Raw genomic sequence first — 19,028 nt, 5'->3', positions numbered from 1 at the left:
GTTTAGTGGCGGTGCATTTTCATCCATAGTTCTGTTTGGATTACGGGAGTGTTGTGACTGTATTACTGACCTCATCATCCAAAGGCCCGGACTGATTTGAATCTAATGTCAACTCCTAGCTTGTTCTTAGTTCGAGTTTGAGTCCTCAGTTCAGAAATGGTGTCACCAATGCGACCAGGGTTGGACAATAAACGCCAGCAATTATACAGTCACTCACAACTTAAGAATCAGGTTTGTTTTACATGACCAGCCGGTAATAATGAAATCATGAATTGTGTATCAACTTAAACTTGTTATTGCAAATATTGAATCTTTTAAAATTGTTACATGTAGATTGTAAATTCATGCAGCATGATTCTGCTGGAGATACTTTGTTTTTGTGTTTTCTCAGTAACTGCATATAGTTTTACCTTTTGCCCTTTGTTATTATCCTGTATCCGACTGATTTTTGCGTGCAGGAAAAAGCTCGTTCTGTTTTCACTGTGGGCGTTAATAAAGCCAATCTCTGGGACAAAGGTAAACTTACAGCATTAGTAATCTCAAACAGCAGCAAGCCACCACCTGCCCATGTTCCCACTGAAAGCCTGTGGGCTTGATGATCCAGTGGGCGTCTTACATAAACTTAACCCCACACTTATATTAGACACTAATTGGGGCCAACACAAAGCTCTGTGCATTTAAATGGGATCAGCTCCTGACTGCTGCCGAGGCAGGTGTGAAGTGATGGCTGGAGGCCGGAGCCATTTTGAGGCTCGAGCCTCATTGAGATGCTGCCACTGAGCCCCCTGCAGCTCATCTGTCGTGCAGGGGTGTGTGATGGTGGTAGGCGGGAGATGGGCAGGGTGGGGGTGGGGGTAATGCAGGGCTGGAGGGGTGGTGCAAGGTGGATGTTGACTGGGTCCTGTACACGACAGACCTGGCAGGAGAGACTCTGGGTGGCAGATATAAAAACCATAGAATCTTTACAGTGCAAAAGGAGGCCACTCACCCCCATCGAGCCCACACTGACAACAATCCCGCCCAGGCTCTCTCTCCGTAACCTCACGTGTTTCCCCTACTAATCCCACTGATGCTAAGGGGCAATTTAGCATGGCCAATCTACCTAACCCGCACGTCTTTGGGCAGTGGGAGGAAACTGGAGCACCCAGAGGAAACCCATGCAGACACGGGGAGAATGTGCAACTAATACACAGACAGGTATGGCTGCCTTCAATCGGCTAATGACAGGTTGAAGTTTTCTTGGGAGCCCCAGTGGAACGAAATGAAAGGTCCCCTGGATAGGCTGCTCAATAGGCATTACTTGCATTCAACCCCTACATATCTGAAAATTACAACTGACATACGGAACTAGTTTAAATGTTTACATTGCCACCTGCTTGTTTCATTTCAAATGCACCTGGCAATAAACACGCCTTTGGGGCTGAGATGCAACTCCACTCCCTGTCACAGCCCTCCCCACCCCCACAAACACTTTCTCTCTCACACACAGACATAGCACACTCCACACATAAACCTACACATACACACCATGCACACACACCTCACACTCACAACCACGCACATACCACAAACACACACCACTCACATATGCACCACTCACGTGCAAATGCACACCACACACACACACATATCTGCACAGACACCACCTCACGCACACATACCACTCACCCACACACTCACACACACCAATGTACTCGCACACACCGTGCCATGTGCACATATCCATGCACACCGCACGTGCACTGCACATGCACCACACACACACACCACACACTGCATGCACACCACACACACACTACTCACACACACTGCATGCACACTGCACACATCCCACACACACTGCACAGTGCATGCACACCGCACACTGCATGCACACCGCACACATACTGCTTGCACACATTGTTCACACACACTGTACACTGCACACTACACGCACACTGCACGCAGACTGCAGTCACACTGTTCGCACGCACTGCTTGCACATGCTGCTTGCACACGCTGCTCGTACACTGCACACACACTGCATACAACACTGCACACCACAAATCACACACACCACACAAAATACACACACCGCACACACAAACACCTCCACACACACTGCGCACACACGCACATGACAGACACACACATGCACATGCCACACACACAAATCTATGTACACACACCATACACATCTACAAACATACCTACACACACTCTCACTGCACGCACACGGTACGCACACCGCACTGCACACAAAACACACACACAAACACCTCCTTGCACACAGGCATATACACCACACACCCACACACACCATACACACACCTACATGCACACGTACATACACACACCATGCACACACACATCTACGCACGCAACACTGCACGCACCACACACACCAGCTACACACACACACACACACCCGCGCACATACTCACATACACCAAGCACCCCACACACATCCCTACAGACATACACACCAGCTACACACATACACTCATGCACACCCCACGCACGGAGATATTTGTTCCCAGGCATTCTGAATGGGTGACCACGCGATACCCACCAGGGTTCAAGTTGAAAGGCAGGATAGCAACCAAACTTTGCTCTTCCAGAAGCTACACTTTCCAATTTCCAACGATGCATGGGAAGGCAAACTCTTCAGTCTCTTATTCCAGCACCTAACACGATATCATGGGGCTTGTTGCAGATTCTTGACATACTGTGCTGTGTTACGTTTAGTTTTTCACTTTACTAGCTTCTGGTTTAGTGGCAGTGCATTTTCATCCATAGTTCTGTTCGGAATACAGGAGTGTTGTGACTGCATTACTGACCTGATCATTCAAAGGCCCGGACTGATTAAAATCTAAAGTTAACTCTTGTTCTTAGTTGGAGTTTGAGTCTTCAATTCAGAAATGCCGTCACCAATGCAACCAGGGTTGGATGATAAACGCCAGCAATTGTACAGTCACGCATGCCGCATGCCACGCACACACACACACCGAACATACATGCATGCTACACATACTGTGCACCTACACACACACACACTTGCGTGCGCACACCACGCACGCATACCACGCACACACACACCACACCACACACACACATACTAGACACACCCCTACACACACCCCGACAAACACACCACACACATGCATAGCTACATACACACCTACACACACTCACACATTCAACACACCACACGCACACACACACACACACACACACACACTGCATGCATTCATGCACACACATAAGTGTGCACTATGCATGCATGCACTACGCATGTGCGCACTATGCACGCACGTGCACACCACGCAAGCATGCACACACCACGCACGCACATGTGCACTTGCGCACACCTGCACACACACACACACGTCATGCACACACATGTGCCCACACACCACACACAACACACGCGCGCACTGACACACACATACCTACACACACCACATACCTATACACCACACACACCACGCACATGGTAGCTACACGCCATACACCACATACACATACCTATGCATACCACATGCACACACCTACACACATACATACAGACACACTCACACACCACACACTGCACTCGCACACACCTCACCTCACATATGCACTCGCACATGCACTCACACACGCTGGTGTTCACACAAGCTGGTGCTCATACACGGACATGCATGTATGCTCACACGAACACACGTGTGCACATACACTCGCGCATGCACCACACACGCATGTGCCATCCATGCATGCATCACACATGTGCCACATGCGTGTGCACCGCGCCACATGTGCGCATGCCCCACACCCCACACACGCGTCCCGCACTGCCCACGGGCTGTGCATGCCCCACACCCCGCCCACGGGCCGCATGCGCCCTGCACCCTGCCCACAGGCTGCGTGCGCCCCGCACCATCCACGGGCTATGCGCGTGCACACATGCATGCCACACCACACACACCGCAAACACACAAACGCTGAATTCAATGCAAAGTACATTGGAAACATGAGTTTCTTGTGAATAAAATTTCAGATCTGCCATATCTTTTACTGCTGTTGGGGATAAAAGCTGAAGTGTACAATTTTTTACACATTATTTGATTTTCAGATTACTTTGAGGGGGCCTGCAGAGAGATCAGCAAATAAGCGTTATAGGTGCTGAAAGCACAGGATTTATTTCTTAACGCTTTGGACAATATCTGAAACCTTTGATACTTGATGCTTTATGTGATTCATTTTCTGATATTTTGCCTTTACATAGAATCACGTGCAGCCCAGAAATTGTCCACGCTGGTTTTCATCCTCCACTCCATCCTCCTCTAATCCTTTCTTATCTAACTCTGTCAGACCCAAGTCTCTTCATTTTTCCATGAAATGCATATCTAGCTTCCGCTTAACTACATCTACACCTACACATACCACGCCATGAGTTCCACATTCTTGCCACTCTCTGGGTAACCAGGTTCCTTCTGAATTCCCTGTTTGTTTATTTTTAGTGATCTTATATTGATGGCTTCTAGTTTTGCTCTTTCCCACAAGTGGAAACACACAGGATTGAATTTTCTTGGTTCTGAAGAGACCAGATGAAAGGCGGGGAAGTTTCTTTGGGAGAGATCCCCCTGCTTTCCCACACCTGAGGCACTTATTATGGTTACAGAATGTGGACATCACTGGATAGGCCAGAGTTTATTGCCCATCCCTAGTATAATGATAGTAGTTTCACTGATATGGATATGTCCATATTACATTTATCTATATACATCCAAATCTATATATACATATATGTGTGTATATATATTATCTGTATATACATATTTCTGAGTTTAAGGGGAATGTTTAAAAATTCGACTACAGGCAGTCGGTATTTTTGGAGAGAGTGTGGCGACTAGGGGATTTTCACAGTAACTTAATTGCAATGTTAATGTAAGCCTATTCTAACTATAAAGTTTAACTTTCAAGCTTTATACCTATGTAAAACTGTTGTCATGTGCCTAATCTTAATAAATTAGCTCCCAATCTGTTTACCTAATCCCTAATGAGCAATTGGTACTTTGCATCTTGTACGGTAAATAAAGACCAAGGTATGAGAACATGGCATAGTGATAAGAACATAAGAACATAAGAAATAGGAGCAGGAGTAGGCCATCTAGCCCTTCGAGCCTGCCCCGCCATTCAATAAGATCATGGCTGATCTGTCGTGGCTCAGTTCCACATTCCCGCCCTCTCTCCATAACCCTTAATCCCCTCTCTTATCAAAAACCCATCAACCCGCGTCTTAAAAATATTTAGCGAGGTAGCCTCCACCGCTTCAACGGGCAGAGAATTCCAGAGATTCACCACCCTTTGAGTGAAGAAGTTCCTCCTCAACTCTGTTCTAAACCGCCCCCCCTTTATCTTGAGGCTGAGCCCCCTAGTCCTATTATCCTTTCTGAGCGGGAAGAGTCTCTCCACCTCTATCCTATCCATCCCATTCATCATCTTATACGTCTCAATGAGATCTCCCCTCATTCTTCTAAACTCTAACGAGTACAAGCCTAGTTTATTCAGCCTCTCCTCATAGCTCAACCCCCTCAACTCCAGCATCAGCCTAGTAAACCTCCTCTGCACTCCCTCCAAGGCCAAAATATCCTTGCGTAAGTACGGCGCCCAAAACTGCACACAGTACTCCAGCTGCGGCCTCACCAATGCCCTATACAGGCGCAGCAAGACCTCCCTACTTTTATATTCAATCCCCCTCGCTATGAAGGCCAGCATCCCATTCGCCTTCCTGATCACCTGCTGCACCTGCAAGCTGGGTTTTTGCGACTCATGCACAAGGACCCCAAGGTCCCTCTGCACCGTCGCCTGCTGCAGTTTTTCGCCACGTAAGTGATAATCCTTCCTACCATTATTCCTACCAAAGTGGACCACCTCGCACTTGCCAACATTAAATTCCATTTGCCATTTCCTGGCCCATTCGCCCAGCCTATCTAGATCCTTCTGTAGACTCTCCACACCCTCCACACAATTTGCCTTTTCTCCAATCTTGATGTCATCAGCAAATTTCGACACCCTACACTCGGTTCCCTCCTCCAGATCATCTGTATAAATGGTAAATAGCTGAGGCCCCAGCACCGACCCCTGAGGCACTCCACTAGTCACCATCCGCCAATCCATAAGCAGTAGTAAGACAGATGACTGCAAAATTAAGTATAATACATCATGGTGAACAGCCTTAGATCATGCTGTGTGACATGAGAAGACCCTTGATCTTATGGTCAGACCAGAATAAGTTGTAGTATTGGAGAGCATTGAACGTGCAGTGTGTGGTTACTATAAACAAATGCTCTGGAGACACATAGGATCACAGAATCCCTCCTGTGCAGATGGAGACCATTTAGTCCATCGAGCCTGCAATGACAACAATCCTACCCAGGCCCCATCCCCGTAACCTCACTGTTTACCCTGCTAATTTCCCCAGCAGTAAAGGGCAATTTAGCATGACCATGCCACCTAACTCATGTAGACATGGGGAGAAATTGCAAACTCCATACAGTCAGTTAAGGCTGGAATTGAACCAGGGTCCCTCGCACTGTGAGGCAGCAGTGCGAAAGACTGTGCCATCATGCCACCCTTACCACCGTGCCAACATATTGCTGATCTAGTGCTCAAATAAAGAGCTAGTAAGCAGGCGGATCCATCGAGCCTGCACCAACAAACCCACTTAGGCCCTATCCCTGTAGCCCCATGTATTTATCCTGCTAATTCCCCTGAAACTGAGGGGTAACTTAGCCTGGCCAATCCATCTAACCTGCATGTATTTGGAGTGTGGGAGGAAACCTATATGGATACGGGGAGAACGTGCTGACTCTGCACAGGCAGTGATCCGACAACGAAATTGAACCCACGTACCTGGAACTGTGAGGCAGCAGTGTTAACCATCGTGCCACCATGCCACCCAACTACCATGTAACTACAGCATCCACACATCAAGACAAATTGAAGGTTAAACTCGACAAAATAGAGAAAGAAGAGTACAAGAGCAAACTCGTGCAGTTTAGTCATGTGTCATGAGAAAGGATGGATAATTGCCTCGATCTACAATGTTAAATGCAGCATTGAAGCAATTTCCTTACAAAACACACACATTACAAGAGTTAAATGTGAGATTTCCAGGTGCAAAGATTCTTCTTGAAGCTTGACGCCAAGCATGGTTACTGCTCAGTCTTTCTCGCGGAGAAGTCCCAAAAGTTTACTAAGTTTTGTAACCCATTCAGACGGTACTGTTTTCAGTGAATTCCTTTCAGGCTGCCTATTAGCCAGGGTCTCTTTCGTGCTCAGTTGGATCACATTTCATGCACTTTAGCAGGATGCATCTGTAACACTGATAACATAGCTGTAGTGGGAAGACCAAAGCAAGAACATGGCTGTAACCTTCATTTATTGATGCAAGTAGCACGTGAAGAAGGATTGGTGTTCAATGGGGTGGCACAGTGGTTAGCACTGCTGCCTCACAGCACCAGGGACTCAGGTTTGATTCCAGCCTTGGGTGACTGTATAGAGTTTGCAAATTCTCACACGTAGACAGATCAAACAAGACCTACAGATTGCAATTTTATATCTTGAGAGTGATATCTTTAAGTGCAACTATTCCATCTTTGGCAGAGCTCATGTTTGGCACCAGTGCACACCAATTTAGTTGCTCTTACTTATTCTTCTGTCTCAAAAACTAAAAAACAACTTTTGAAACTACAAGAGAAGATGCCCACCACGCACAATGGAAATGTAGGCACACAATTACCAGCTTTACAGTTGAGATAACAAATTCACAAGAGGGATCACTTAGGAAATTTGTGACTGGGACTTGTTCAGTATCAAGGTCCTGTGAAGTCATTACACACAAAGGCACAATGGTGAAGTGTAGCTGAGGACAGATCAGATCCATTCCAGCTTCTCAACCATCGTATATTCCTATTGCATCCAGGACCAGATCTCAAACGGAACCAGGAACAACATCCAACAGTGGCAATCCCACAGTGAGTGATTAAAGAAATGTCCAGACAAATTCACCATCGCAAGATCTGGGCATCCCAGCAGATTACCTTTCACACTTTAGAGACTCATAGATTCATCAGTTCTATGCACTTATGTAATTGTAACTAAATATGAACATGTATTGTAAATAGTAAGATTTCTTTAGAAGGGGAATATATCTTTAAAAAGGGGGGTGTTGTATGCCTTTAAGGCATGACAGCACAGTACACGAAGTCTGTCATGTGACCTAGTCTTAGTTCCACTTTTGCTTTGAGCAGAGCACACAGCTGTGACACTTTAGGCTTTATGCCCATGTATAGTTGTCTTCCTTTGCCTACTCTTGATAAATGAATCCACAACGTGTTTACCAAATCCATTATGAGAGATTGGTGCCGTCCGTTGTGTACAGTGATAAGCCTAAAGTTTATTACAACAACACGATCGGAATCAACCTCTGGGTGATAACTGAAGACTGACAGAGGTGTCTTGCCAACCTCAGACTGTACTTGAAGAGGCAACTGGATGGTGCCCACGGGTAAATCACCAATCAGCAATGAGTTATGCAGTAGGCAAGTTTGGTTGAGCCGTGGCTTATTCAATTGGACAACACCATGAACAGATCTTTGTGCTTTCTTGTTTGCAACTCTTGATCCAAACAGAATCTCACAAAATCTCAGATTCATTCATAGATTTTTCCACTGAAAATGTCTAATGTTAGAAAAATGTGCAAATAAAAATAAAAGAGGCTTCTAAATGGAGATTGGTCTTGCATAGTAAAGTTAAACGGGATAGAGGACTCTGGGATCTTGCTTGAGTTTTTAAGAAAATGAAGCAAACATGCAATTGAATCAAAGATCTGTGTTTTGTAACTGTGCCTTCAATAATTGGGTGTCTTAATAGGGTTGCCAACTCTGCAGGATATATTCTGTGAGAATTAAGAAATCGCGTCAATAATTTCGTATCTTCAAATGCCTTATTTCCTGACAATATGTGCATCATCGTGGAGCTCCACATGTCCAAAGTTTTTTGAGAGTCCTGGTTTTGACTTACTAAAATCTGGTCACCCAGGCATCATTTCACCTTGGGAAGGACACCAAATTAAATATCAGTCAGGGTCGCACGAACCATCGCTCAGATCAAGGACCCTGGGGGCAGAAGTCCTGCCATCTGAGAGACTCCAGTCAATCAAGACTTCACTGCTCAGCAGCGCCACTGGGGAGGAGGCGACTGCTACCGGTACTACACCCAATGGACACGCAGGTTCGCTACCCGGGCTTAGAGAGTGATGGCAGGAGTGGAGGCAAAGACAAGGGGTTTGGAAATAAGGACTAGGACAGGCTGTCAATGGGCCCTCACTCCACCTTCCCTGCTGGATGCAAGGTCATTCAATCACAGGCACTGTGTGACCTTGAACAAGGGACCGCATCTGGAATCTCACAAGCAGACTCGACAGGGTTTGCTTCACTGGCTTCCAACATGGGGACTCCCCTGAGTGCATACCAGCAGCATCGGGATGAGGCCCTCAAGATCATTCACACCATGGACTTAGCTAGGGTAAAGACAGAAAGACGGAGGGACGTCTCCCCCGCTCGCCAAAATTCCACCCGATTACATTCCCCCGGACACAAAACCAGGGGAGGGTATTAAATTTGCGCTTTGGGTCTGACGGACTATCGGTAAGCTAATGACACTGGAAATTTCGTGTATTATTCCAAAATAACCTGAATACAGATCACAACCTGTTCTCCTTGTGCCGCTGAATAGGAGAAAGACCCATAAAATGTTCATCCTATTTCTGGTAAATTATCTCTTCTCACTTCGCACTAATAACGAGAAAACACTTAGCTTCTTAGAGCTTTGATATGAATAAGCTTAAGAAAACCGTTAATTAAGGGAGACAAATATGAGAACACTCGTCAGTGCAATAGAATATACGTGCAGTAAAATTTGAGAAACCAATATTAACGCTGCACAGGGAATCTCAGCCTCAATGGCAAAAGCCCAAATAAAACAGTGATTAAAAAAAGCTTCTACAGAAGAGAGAAAGAGATATGGATGTATAATGAATGAAGGAAGGAAAATGAAGCCTGGTCAAGATTGTGCATTTAAGCCAGCTTTGCAGTGTCTCAGAGTTTTACTGGCAAACTTTAATGAATGTTGGTATCCAAAGGGAGAGTATATCTCAAGGATTGCCTCTGAATCTGGTTGGCAGAATTTTAACAGGTACCAAAATTACAAAAGGTTTTATGTTGGTTTACAATCATGGAATAGTAAACCACAGAAGGAGGCCATTTGGCCCATCAAATGCTGCAGCGCTTTGAAGAACAGTTCTCATACTTCCGCTTTTTATCCATAATCCTGCAACTTTTTCTCCTTCATGTTTGTCTAATTCATTTTTGAAGGCTACAATTGAATCTGTATCCGTGGCTTAGCAGGCAGACAGAGCATTCAAAATCCTATCCCACTCAATGCACAAATATTTTCCTAATGTTGCCTCTAGTATTCTACCAGTCACTTTTGATCTATGCTCTTACACTATTGATGCTTAAACCAAGGCTTCTCTTTATTAGACTTCAGCATTTAAATGAAATGTTCTTGTCTTCTCTGTGATAACGAGGTCAACTCAACTTGCCCACTCTGTCCATATGACGGTAATCCTCATCCCTGGAGTCATTCCAATAAATTTCTTCTGTACTTCTCCAAATCCTTTGTGTCCTTCTAAATATATGAGGCCCAGACTGGACACTCATAAAATTCTAACGGGGTTAGACAGAACAGATTCAGTAAGAATGAAGGTACCTCACAAGAGGTTATTACAGAAGGTCAGGGGGCATGGAGTTGGGGGTAGGGTGTTAGCGTGGATAGAGGACTGGTTGTCAAATAGGAGGCAGAGAGTGGGGGTCAATGGGTGCTATTCGGATTGGCGGATGGTGACTAGTGGAGTGCCCCAGGGGTCGGTGCTGGGGCCTCAGCTATTTACCATTTATATAGATGATCTGGAGGAGGGAACCGAGTGTAGGGTGTCGAAATTTGCTGATGACACCAAAATTGGTGGAAAGGCAAATTGTGCGGAGGGTGGGGAGAGTCTACAGAAGGATCTAGATAGGCTGGGCGAATGGGCCAGGAAATGGCAAATGGAATTTAATGTTGGTAAGTGTGAGGTGGTCCACTTTGGTAGGAATAATGGTAGGAAGGATTATTACTTACGTGGAGAAAAACTGCAGAGGTGCAGAGGGACCTCGGGGTCCTTGTGCATGAGTCGCAAAAACCCAGCTTGCAGGTGCAGCAGGTGGTCAGGAAGGCGAATGGGATGCTGGCCTTCATCGCGAGGGGGATTGAATATAAAAGTAGGGAGGTCTTGCTGCGGCTGTATAGGGCATTGGTGAGGCCGCAGCTAGAGTACTGTGTGCAGTTTTGGGCGCCGTACTTACGCAAGGATATTTTAGCCTTGGAGGGAGTGCAGAGGAGGTTTACTAGGCTGATACCGGAGTTGAGGGGGTTGAGCTATGAGGAGAGGCTGAATAGATTAGGCTTGTACTCGTTAGAGTTTAGAAGAATGAGGGGAGATCTCATTGAGACATATAAGATGATGAATGGGATGGATAGGATAGAGGTGGAGAGACTCTTCCCGCTCAGAAAGGATAGTAGGACTAGGGGGCATAGCCTCAAGATAAAGGGGGGGCGATTTAGAATAGAGTTGAGGAGGAACTTCTTCACTCAAAGGGTGGTGAATCTCTGGAATTCTCTGCCCGTTGAAGTGGTGGAGGCTGCCTCGCTAAATATTTTTAAGACGCGGGTTGATGGGTTTTTGATGAGAGAGGGGATTAAGGGTTATGGGGAGAGGGCGGGAAAGTGGAATTGAGCCACGACAGATCAGCCATGATCTTATTGAATGGCGGGGCAGGCTCGAAGGGCTAGTTGGCCTACTCCTGCTCCTATTTCTTATTATGTTCCTGATGATGAGGGAGTCCAGAACTAGGGGTCATAGTTTCAGGAAAAGAGATAAATCTTTTAGGACTGAGATGAGGAGAAATTTCTTCACCCAGAGAGTACCGAATCTGTGGAAATCACTGCCACAGAATGTAATTGAGGTTGCAATGTTGTATGATTTCAAGAAGAAAGTAGATATAGCTCTTGGGGCCAAAGGGATCAACGGATATGGGGGGAAAGGCGAGATCAGGATATTGAATTTGCTGAACAGCCATGATCAAAGTGAATGGTGGAACAGGCTTGAAGGGCCAAATGGCCTACTCCTGCTTCAATTTTCTATGTTTCTATGATACAATACATCAGCTGGGACTGAATTAGTATTTCATGTTATTAATCGCACTGCTCAAGAGTTTGAACTGATTTATATTTCAGTTATTGTTGGAAGCAGTGATCTGACCTCTAATAATGCAGTGATTATTCTGGCTCCTCCCCTCTGATTGATTGCAACATACAAAAAGTCACCTCGGCAATCACTGTATGACATATGATTTCTTACATAGGATATACAGCTCAGAAACAGGCTGTTTGGCCCATCCAGTCTACGCTGGTGTTTATGCTCCAATTTAGCCCCTTCAATCTCTCCTCATTTAAACCTATCATTGTAACCAATTCTCTCATATGCTTCTCCTTAAATTATCCTATCCCATTCACTTCAACCACTCCCTGTGGTAACAAGTTCCACATTCTTGCCACCCTTTTGGTAAAGAGATTTCTTCTGAACTCCCTGTTGGAGATCTTGGGAACCTTTTGATAGCTTTACACTCTCCCCCAAAAGAGGAAACTTTTTTTTGTCTCTACTGTATCATTACCTGTCATAATTTTAAAGACCTCTGCAACAACACCCCCTCAGCCTTCTTTTTTTCAAAGGAAACAAGATCCAGCCTGTAAATCATTTGCTCAGGGTTCTTCTTTGTAAATCTTCTCTCCATCTGTAGCGCCTTTACATCTTTCTTATAATATGGCTAAGGGAACTGCATGTAGTACTGAATGTGGTCCAACCCACATTATAATACAGGCTAAGCATAAATTCCTTATTTTTCAATTACATCAGTCTAGAAATAAACTCTGCTGCTTGGTCTGCTGTTTTATGGCCTTACTAACCTGTGGCGTAACTTTCATTTATTTATGTACTTTTACTTCAAGACTCCTTTGTTCCTCTACCCCACTTAGACTTGCACCTTCCAAGTAATAAGTGATCGCCCTACTCCTACCAAAATGTTAGCCCTCGTGTTTATTTGTGCTGAACTTCATTTGCCAATTGCTTGTCATTACTTCCTTGTGGTTGTGTAGAATTTACATGATAAACTCTTTATACAGACTTTAATTCTGACACTAGCGATCTGAAATGAAACAGTTGCAGACTCACAACCTTTTCAACTGCTCAAATAACGTGTGTTTTCAAGTTGTTAATACAATCGGGCGGATCCAAATCTGCCTGAATTTAATGAACTTGCATTTCACAAATAATTACAGTGTAACTGGGGTTTGCGGACAGATGAATGAAAATAAAGGCCAGGAAAACAAAAAAAGTCACCGTCAAAAATGTGGGTGCATTATTATTGATGGAATCATCAAATAAAAATGTTTAGTTAGATTGACATCACGCCTTCTCTCCATCATCTTGCCTCACCTCACCACTGACACTTTACAAGCTTTCTCATGTATCCTACCTCGCAAGCATAGTGACTACATTATGGTAATTAATTCTGTCAGAATGAAGCCAGCATGCTTTAAGGGGTTGTGTGTTTCACCTCCCCTACTTTGCTGTAATTCCGTGCGGACTTTTTCAGGTTTAAATGTTGTGACAGTTACCTGCTGTGCTTAGCGCTTTTCTCTTTTCACGCCGTTCCATGTGACCTTTCCTGATTTAACTCTGTTCATTCTCCAGCTGTGCAGTAAACCTTAGCTTTCAATTCTGAACAATGTAAACATTTTGCAATTAGCATTTTCTGTGACGATGCTTTTTAGTGAAAATAAATCGTGTTTGTGGTTGGGCCCAACACTTTAAGTTATTTCAAAGCCCAACTTTAGATTTTTCCATGGTGGATTGAACTTCACGATGTCAAAGGCTGGCCAGTCGCTTGCTCTGAAATCCTGGTGTTTTAAAATAAATTTTAGGTTTGCCATTTCTAAAATGCTTCCTTCTTTTCAGCTGGGGTACCCAAGGTGACTTCACCAGCACACACCCACTCCCTGCAGTAAAGGTGAAACTCTTCACAGAGAGCACTGGTGTGTTGGCTCTGGAGGACAAAGAACTTGGGCGGGTAAGTGCTTCTTGCTTCCTGCAATTAATGATTTATGCCAGCGAGACAGTGCCAAGTCTGCACTGATTGCATTTTGTGTCTGCAGCCAAAAAAAATGCTTTGCAATACCAATTGCACACTCAGGATATATCATTCCAAATCTCTCTCAGAAAATAACAAACAAGTGCCTTTATTTCCTAAAGTTATTAAAAACATCTTAATAGAAAAGCATGGGTGCATCTTGTACAAGGGACTGATCATCTATTGTTCAGAGATCAGTACAACGCTGAACATTGCAGCTGCCAGTCAGTAAATCTGTCACTTCAATGCATGTCTGTTCACTGCCCCACCCCATGCAGAATATTTTATGAGAGCCTTTAACTCATTACTTTGTGAACCAGACCATTTTAACTGTCTTTAAAATACTCTGACATGCACGCTACCGATATGAGAACAGTCCCTTAACTCCCAGCTTGAAACTACTGATCTGAGTTAAAATCAGTTCAGGGCTTCCTTCTCTGTGTTGTTTAAGGACATTGGAAAATAATGCACAGAATCAATGTTGACGTGTCTTTCACTCACCGCACAATATACACAACTAGAATAACTGTTATGAATTGCAGTATAATAGAATTATGGAACACATTTAGCCACATCTAAAACACTTTATATTGGCTAAGCAAATAGATTGTAAAAATGAAACCACATCTCCAATTTCAATTCAGGATAAGAATGCAGACATCCTCAAATGAGTTTGGAATCGGATCTCTGGTCCAAAGCAACATTGAGTCTTCTGCTCAATCCCAGCAGCAGTCTGTCACTGGCTGATAGTCAAGAGTCAGAGTTTGGATGGCAACAGGCTGTCACAATGAATTCATGGGAGCAGATGTCGACAGTTAGCTAAGTAGTTGCGGAAACTCCAGAGGTGATGAGAGGGAGTGGGGAAAGAATGGCCAGGTCAATGGAGTCCAAGGTTTCTTTGTGGAGAAGTCGGGGGCGGGGGGGGGGGGTGTCGGAGAAGACTTTTGGCGGAGAGAAGCCTTCAAGGGAACATAACGTCTTTTATAAAATTAAAATCTTAACTGCCCTCTGGACATGTACCGTTTAGTGCCAGTTTTCAGTCATGAGGGTGGCACTGCCCATTGAACACACAATTGTATGCTAAAATCATGTTGCCACCTTATTTGTGTTATAGGACCCTGATGTTTGCATATGAGGCTTTTATTGGAAGCACTGAAGGCTTCCTATGCTATCCAAAAGCCATCCATTGGATTGTTCTGGAGTGGAAGTGCACCAGAAATAGGATAGTTTGCGTAATACCCCAATTATGAGCACCCTCCTCTCCCACAGACCCCTTTCTTGTTGGGTGGGAGCTGGTAGAGGAGGTTAAAAGTGGCTTTTGAGTGTTCGATATTCCTATTTATCCCAACTTCTAATATTCCAATCTACATATTATAATTTCATAACATTATTCGAAGAGAAAGAAACCGCAAATAATAATGAAGTGATATTCCAAATATTTAGAATACAATTGTCTGTGAGGATGACTTGCAACATACCCTGAAGATGGTGCGTATCACAGACAAGAATGAAAGAACGTATGTGAGGCATACAAAGAGAACATAACAGTACAGAAAGACAGAAAAAGTAGAAGACAAACAGAAAAAAAGGAGAATTTGGGAAGAGCTAGAGAATATTACATCTGCAAGCAGTGACATTGCTGATCAATCAGTGCTGATCTTGAGAACAAAATGCTTTATGTACATTCAGCTTGTCAGCTATATTGCAGCTATCAATATACCGACTCAGTTAAACAATGGAAATGGTGGAAATGGACAGTACATTCATCAGCATCTCATAGAATCATAAGTCACAGAAGGAGATCATTCAGCCTGTTGTGCCTTTGCTGGCATTCTGACAGAGCTATCCAATTAGGCTCCCTCCCCCTGCTCTTTTCCCATAGCTTAGCACTTTTTTTTGTAGCTAGCGATCCAATTCCCTTTTTAAAAAAAATTGAATCTACTTCCACCATCCTTTCAGGAAGTGAATTCCACTTCACAACAGCTTGCTGAGTAAAATAAATTCGCCTCCTCTTCCCCCTCATTTTTTATTTTTCCAATTATTTCAAATGCTTCTGCCAGTGGAAACGGATCCTCTCTGTCTCTCTCTCTCCTATTACCAAAGGCCCTCAGAATTTTCCACACCTAAACCTTCTGTGCTTCATAAAGAATGATGCTCATTTTCCTAGTCTCTCCTGAAGTTCTGATCCTTGGTATAATTTTTATTAATCTATTCCGCACTCTCTGCAAGGCCTTCCTAAAGTGTGCTGTCCAGAAATGGTCACAATACTCTTGCTGAGGCCTAACCAGTGATTCACATCAGAAGCAGCAACTGTGTTAACTTGTTCATACGTACCATTCCATGTCATAGCTCTTGATCCACCCCTGTGGCCTCTCATACCTTGCATTCCAATTTAGGGCCAACTGATGATTCCTCATGCATCCCCCATAACACTTCATAGCCCCCTGCCAACTTCCGTACCAACTCATGTCAACCCAAACAATCACCTTTGCCCTTACATCCACTATGCCAACTCACCCAGTATATTTCATTCACATTAGAACCCATGTTGCAATTAAAATCAAGAATTTCCAGAATGCTCCAACCAATGATGAGGAATGATCAGAGGACAACATACCTTCCTGTTGTGCATATTTAAAATGTCAATTAAAAAGACCAATCTTGCATACATAATAAAGATTTGCAATCAGAATAGAGTTGTATTATGGTGATTACATAATCATTGATGAGTTGTCTCCACTGCAGATGTTTTGCTGTTTCAGAATCAGTAACTAATTATCCTCGAGCAGAATACAAAGGTAACAGTCTCAGCCATCCAGTCATTGGGAGAGCCACCCGGTAACATACAGAGCCATCAGTCACAGGCATAACCACTGAGAAAGCCACCCAGACACAGTTATCGTCACTAGTCACAGATGGAGCCAACACTGCAGATGCAGAGACAAAAGCAAGAAGCAGAGTACATGTACAATATAGATAATAGCAAAGAGAGAGATTCCTCAAAGCAGATGTAAGGGATAAGTCGCTAAAATACGTCTCACAGAGACATCGAAACAATTTTAACAGAGAAGCCAATAACAGACAGATGCTACTCATAGACATAGACACAACTGAAATCATAGCAGAGACATAGCCATAGACTGAGGCAGCAGGAACAACAACTTGTATTAATATAGTGCCTTTAATATAATAAAACATCCCAAGGCACTTCGCAAATGCATTATAAAACAAATATGATAGCAAGCCATGCATGATATTAGGGCTGGTGATCAACAGATGGTCACAGAGATAGCTTTAAGGAATGTCTTAAAGGAGGAAATTGAGTTAGAGGCAGCAAGGTTTTAGGAAGAATTGCAGACTTTAGGGCTGAGGCAGCTGTAGATACAGACATCAGTGGTGCAATGATAAAAGCTAGGAATACTCAAGAATGCATAATTGAAGGAGCACTGGTAGTCTTAGCATCATAGGGCTGGAAGCGATTAAAAATATAAGGACGTTCCAGCCATGGAGAGATTTGGGAATAAAGATGAGAACGTAAAGTCCAGCTGTTGTTTAGTTAGGGGTCACGTAGGTCAGTAAGCACAGGCATGGTGTGAGTTAAGACACATGAAGCCTCGGACATAGAATGAACAAATATCGAGTTTGAAGGGTACTTTTTGTACTCAGGAACTACCCAAAGTATTTTATAGCCAATTATGCATTTTTTCAAGTATGGTCACTGTTGTAATGTAGAATACCAATAGAGTTATAAATGATCACCAATAACCAGTGGGCAGCTTGGTGGCACAGTAGTTAGCACTGCTGTCTCTCAGTGCTAGGGTCCCAGGTTCAATTCCAGCCTCAGGTTACTGTCCGTGTGGAGTTTGCACTTTTTCTTTGTGTCTGTGTGCCTTCTCTCCATATGCTCTAGTTTCCTCCTACAGTCCAAAGATGTCAGGGTTAGATTGATTAGCCATGCTAAATTGATCCTAGTTCAGGGGGATTAGTTGAGTAAATGTGTGGGGTTACGGGAATAGGGCCTGGGTGGGATGTGGCTGATATAGACTCAATGGGCTGAATAGCCTCCTTCTGTACCGTAGGGATTCTATTAATTTTATAAAACCAGCAGAGATGCCCATAAGAAACGGAGACAAGCAGAAATACATATTGCAGATAAGTTAAATGTTAAATATTTGTTATCTCATAGTGTAATCTCAGAACCCAGTACACTGATAAAATAAATATGCAATATAATGGACACCAGGAATGCAGGTTTCAAAATTTAGGGTCAAATTTTCAATCCTGAGTTTCTCCCAGCTCCCCAGATATGACGCAAATGAAACTTTCCTGAATGGTCTGATTTTCATGGTGAGGGGTTGTTAACTGTAGTTGAGTCCACTGCAGAGTGGACAGCCACAAGGGCTGAGATGCACTGGTTAAAGGTCAGCTTTTGTGCTCTGAGAACTCATCCCAATTATAATAAAACACAGTAAAACAAAAGACAGTCCAACACCACCTCACATCGCATCACCAAACCCCCACACACTTCCATGCCCCATCCATGACAATTCATGCCAGCCAGTGCCTTTTATCCACCTCCATTGCCTCTATCACCCTCTATTCTCAATCCATCCCTGTGGCCCCTCATACCTTGCATTCCAACTTAGGGCCAACTTATGACCCCTTACACATCTCCATAACCCTTTTTGGGCAGCACAGTGGTTCGCACTGCTGCTT

At 44.1% G+C, this 19,028-nt stretch overlaps 1 protein-coding gene across 10 annotated transcripts in view; it reads left to right on the top strand.

Annotated features, from left to right (window-relative positions):
- cadpsa (Ca2+-dependent activator protein for secretion a) overlaps positions 1-19,028 on the top strand; it is a 513,784-nt gene that overhangs the window by 255,594 nt on the left and 239,162 nt on the right. For all 10 annotated transcript variants that reach the window (XM_080183112.1, XM_080183098.1, XM_080183090.1 and 7 more), the window contains exon 7: positions 14,141-14,252. In XM_080183112.1, the coding sequence (XP_080039238.1) occupies positions 14,141-14,252 (112 nt within the window). The remainder of the gene's footprint in view (positions 1-14,140; positions 14,253-19,028) is intronic.

The sequence above is a fragment of the Carcharhinus amblyrhynchos genome, chromosome 3 (assembly GCF_965287045.1).
Source record: "Carcharhinus amblyrhynchos chromosome 3, sCarAmb.v2.hapA, whole genome shotgun sequence".
NCBI classification, from domain to species: domain Eukaryota; kingdom Metazoa; phylum Chordata; class Chondrichthyes; order Carcharhiniformes; family Carcharhinidae; genus Carcharhinus; species Carcharhinus amblyrhynchos.
The sequence above is the reverse complement of the archived record's forward strand: the minus strand, read 5'-3'. Positions and strand labels throughout refer to the sequence as shown.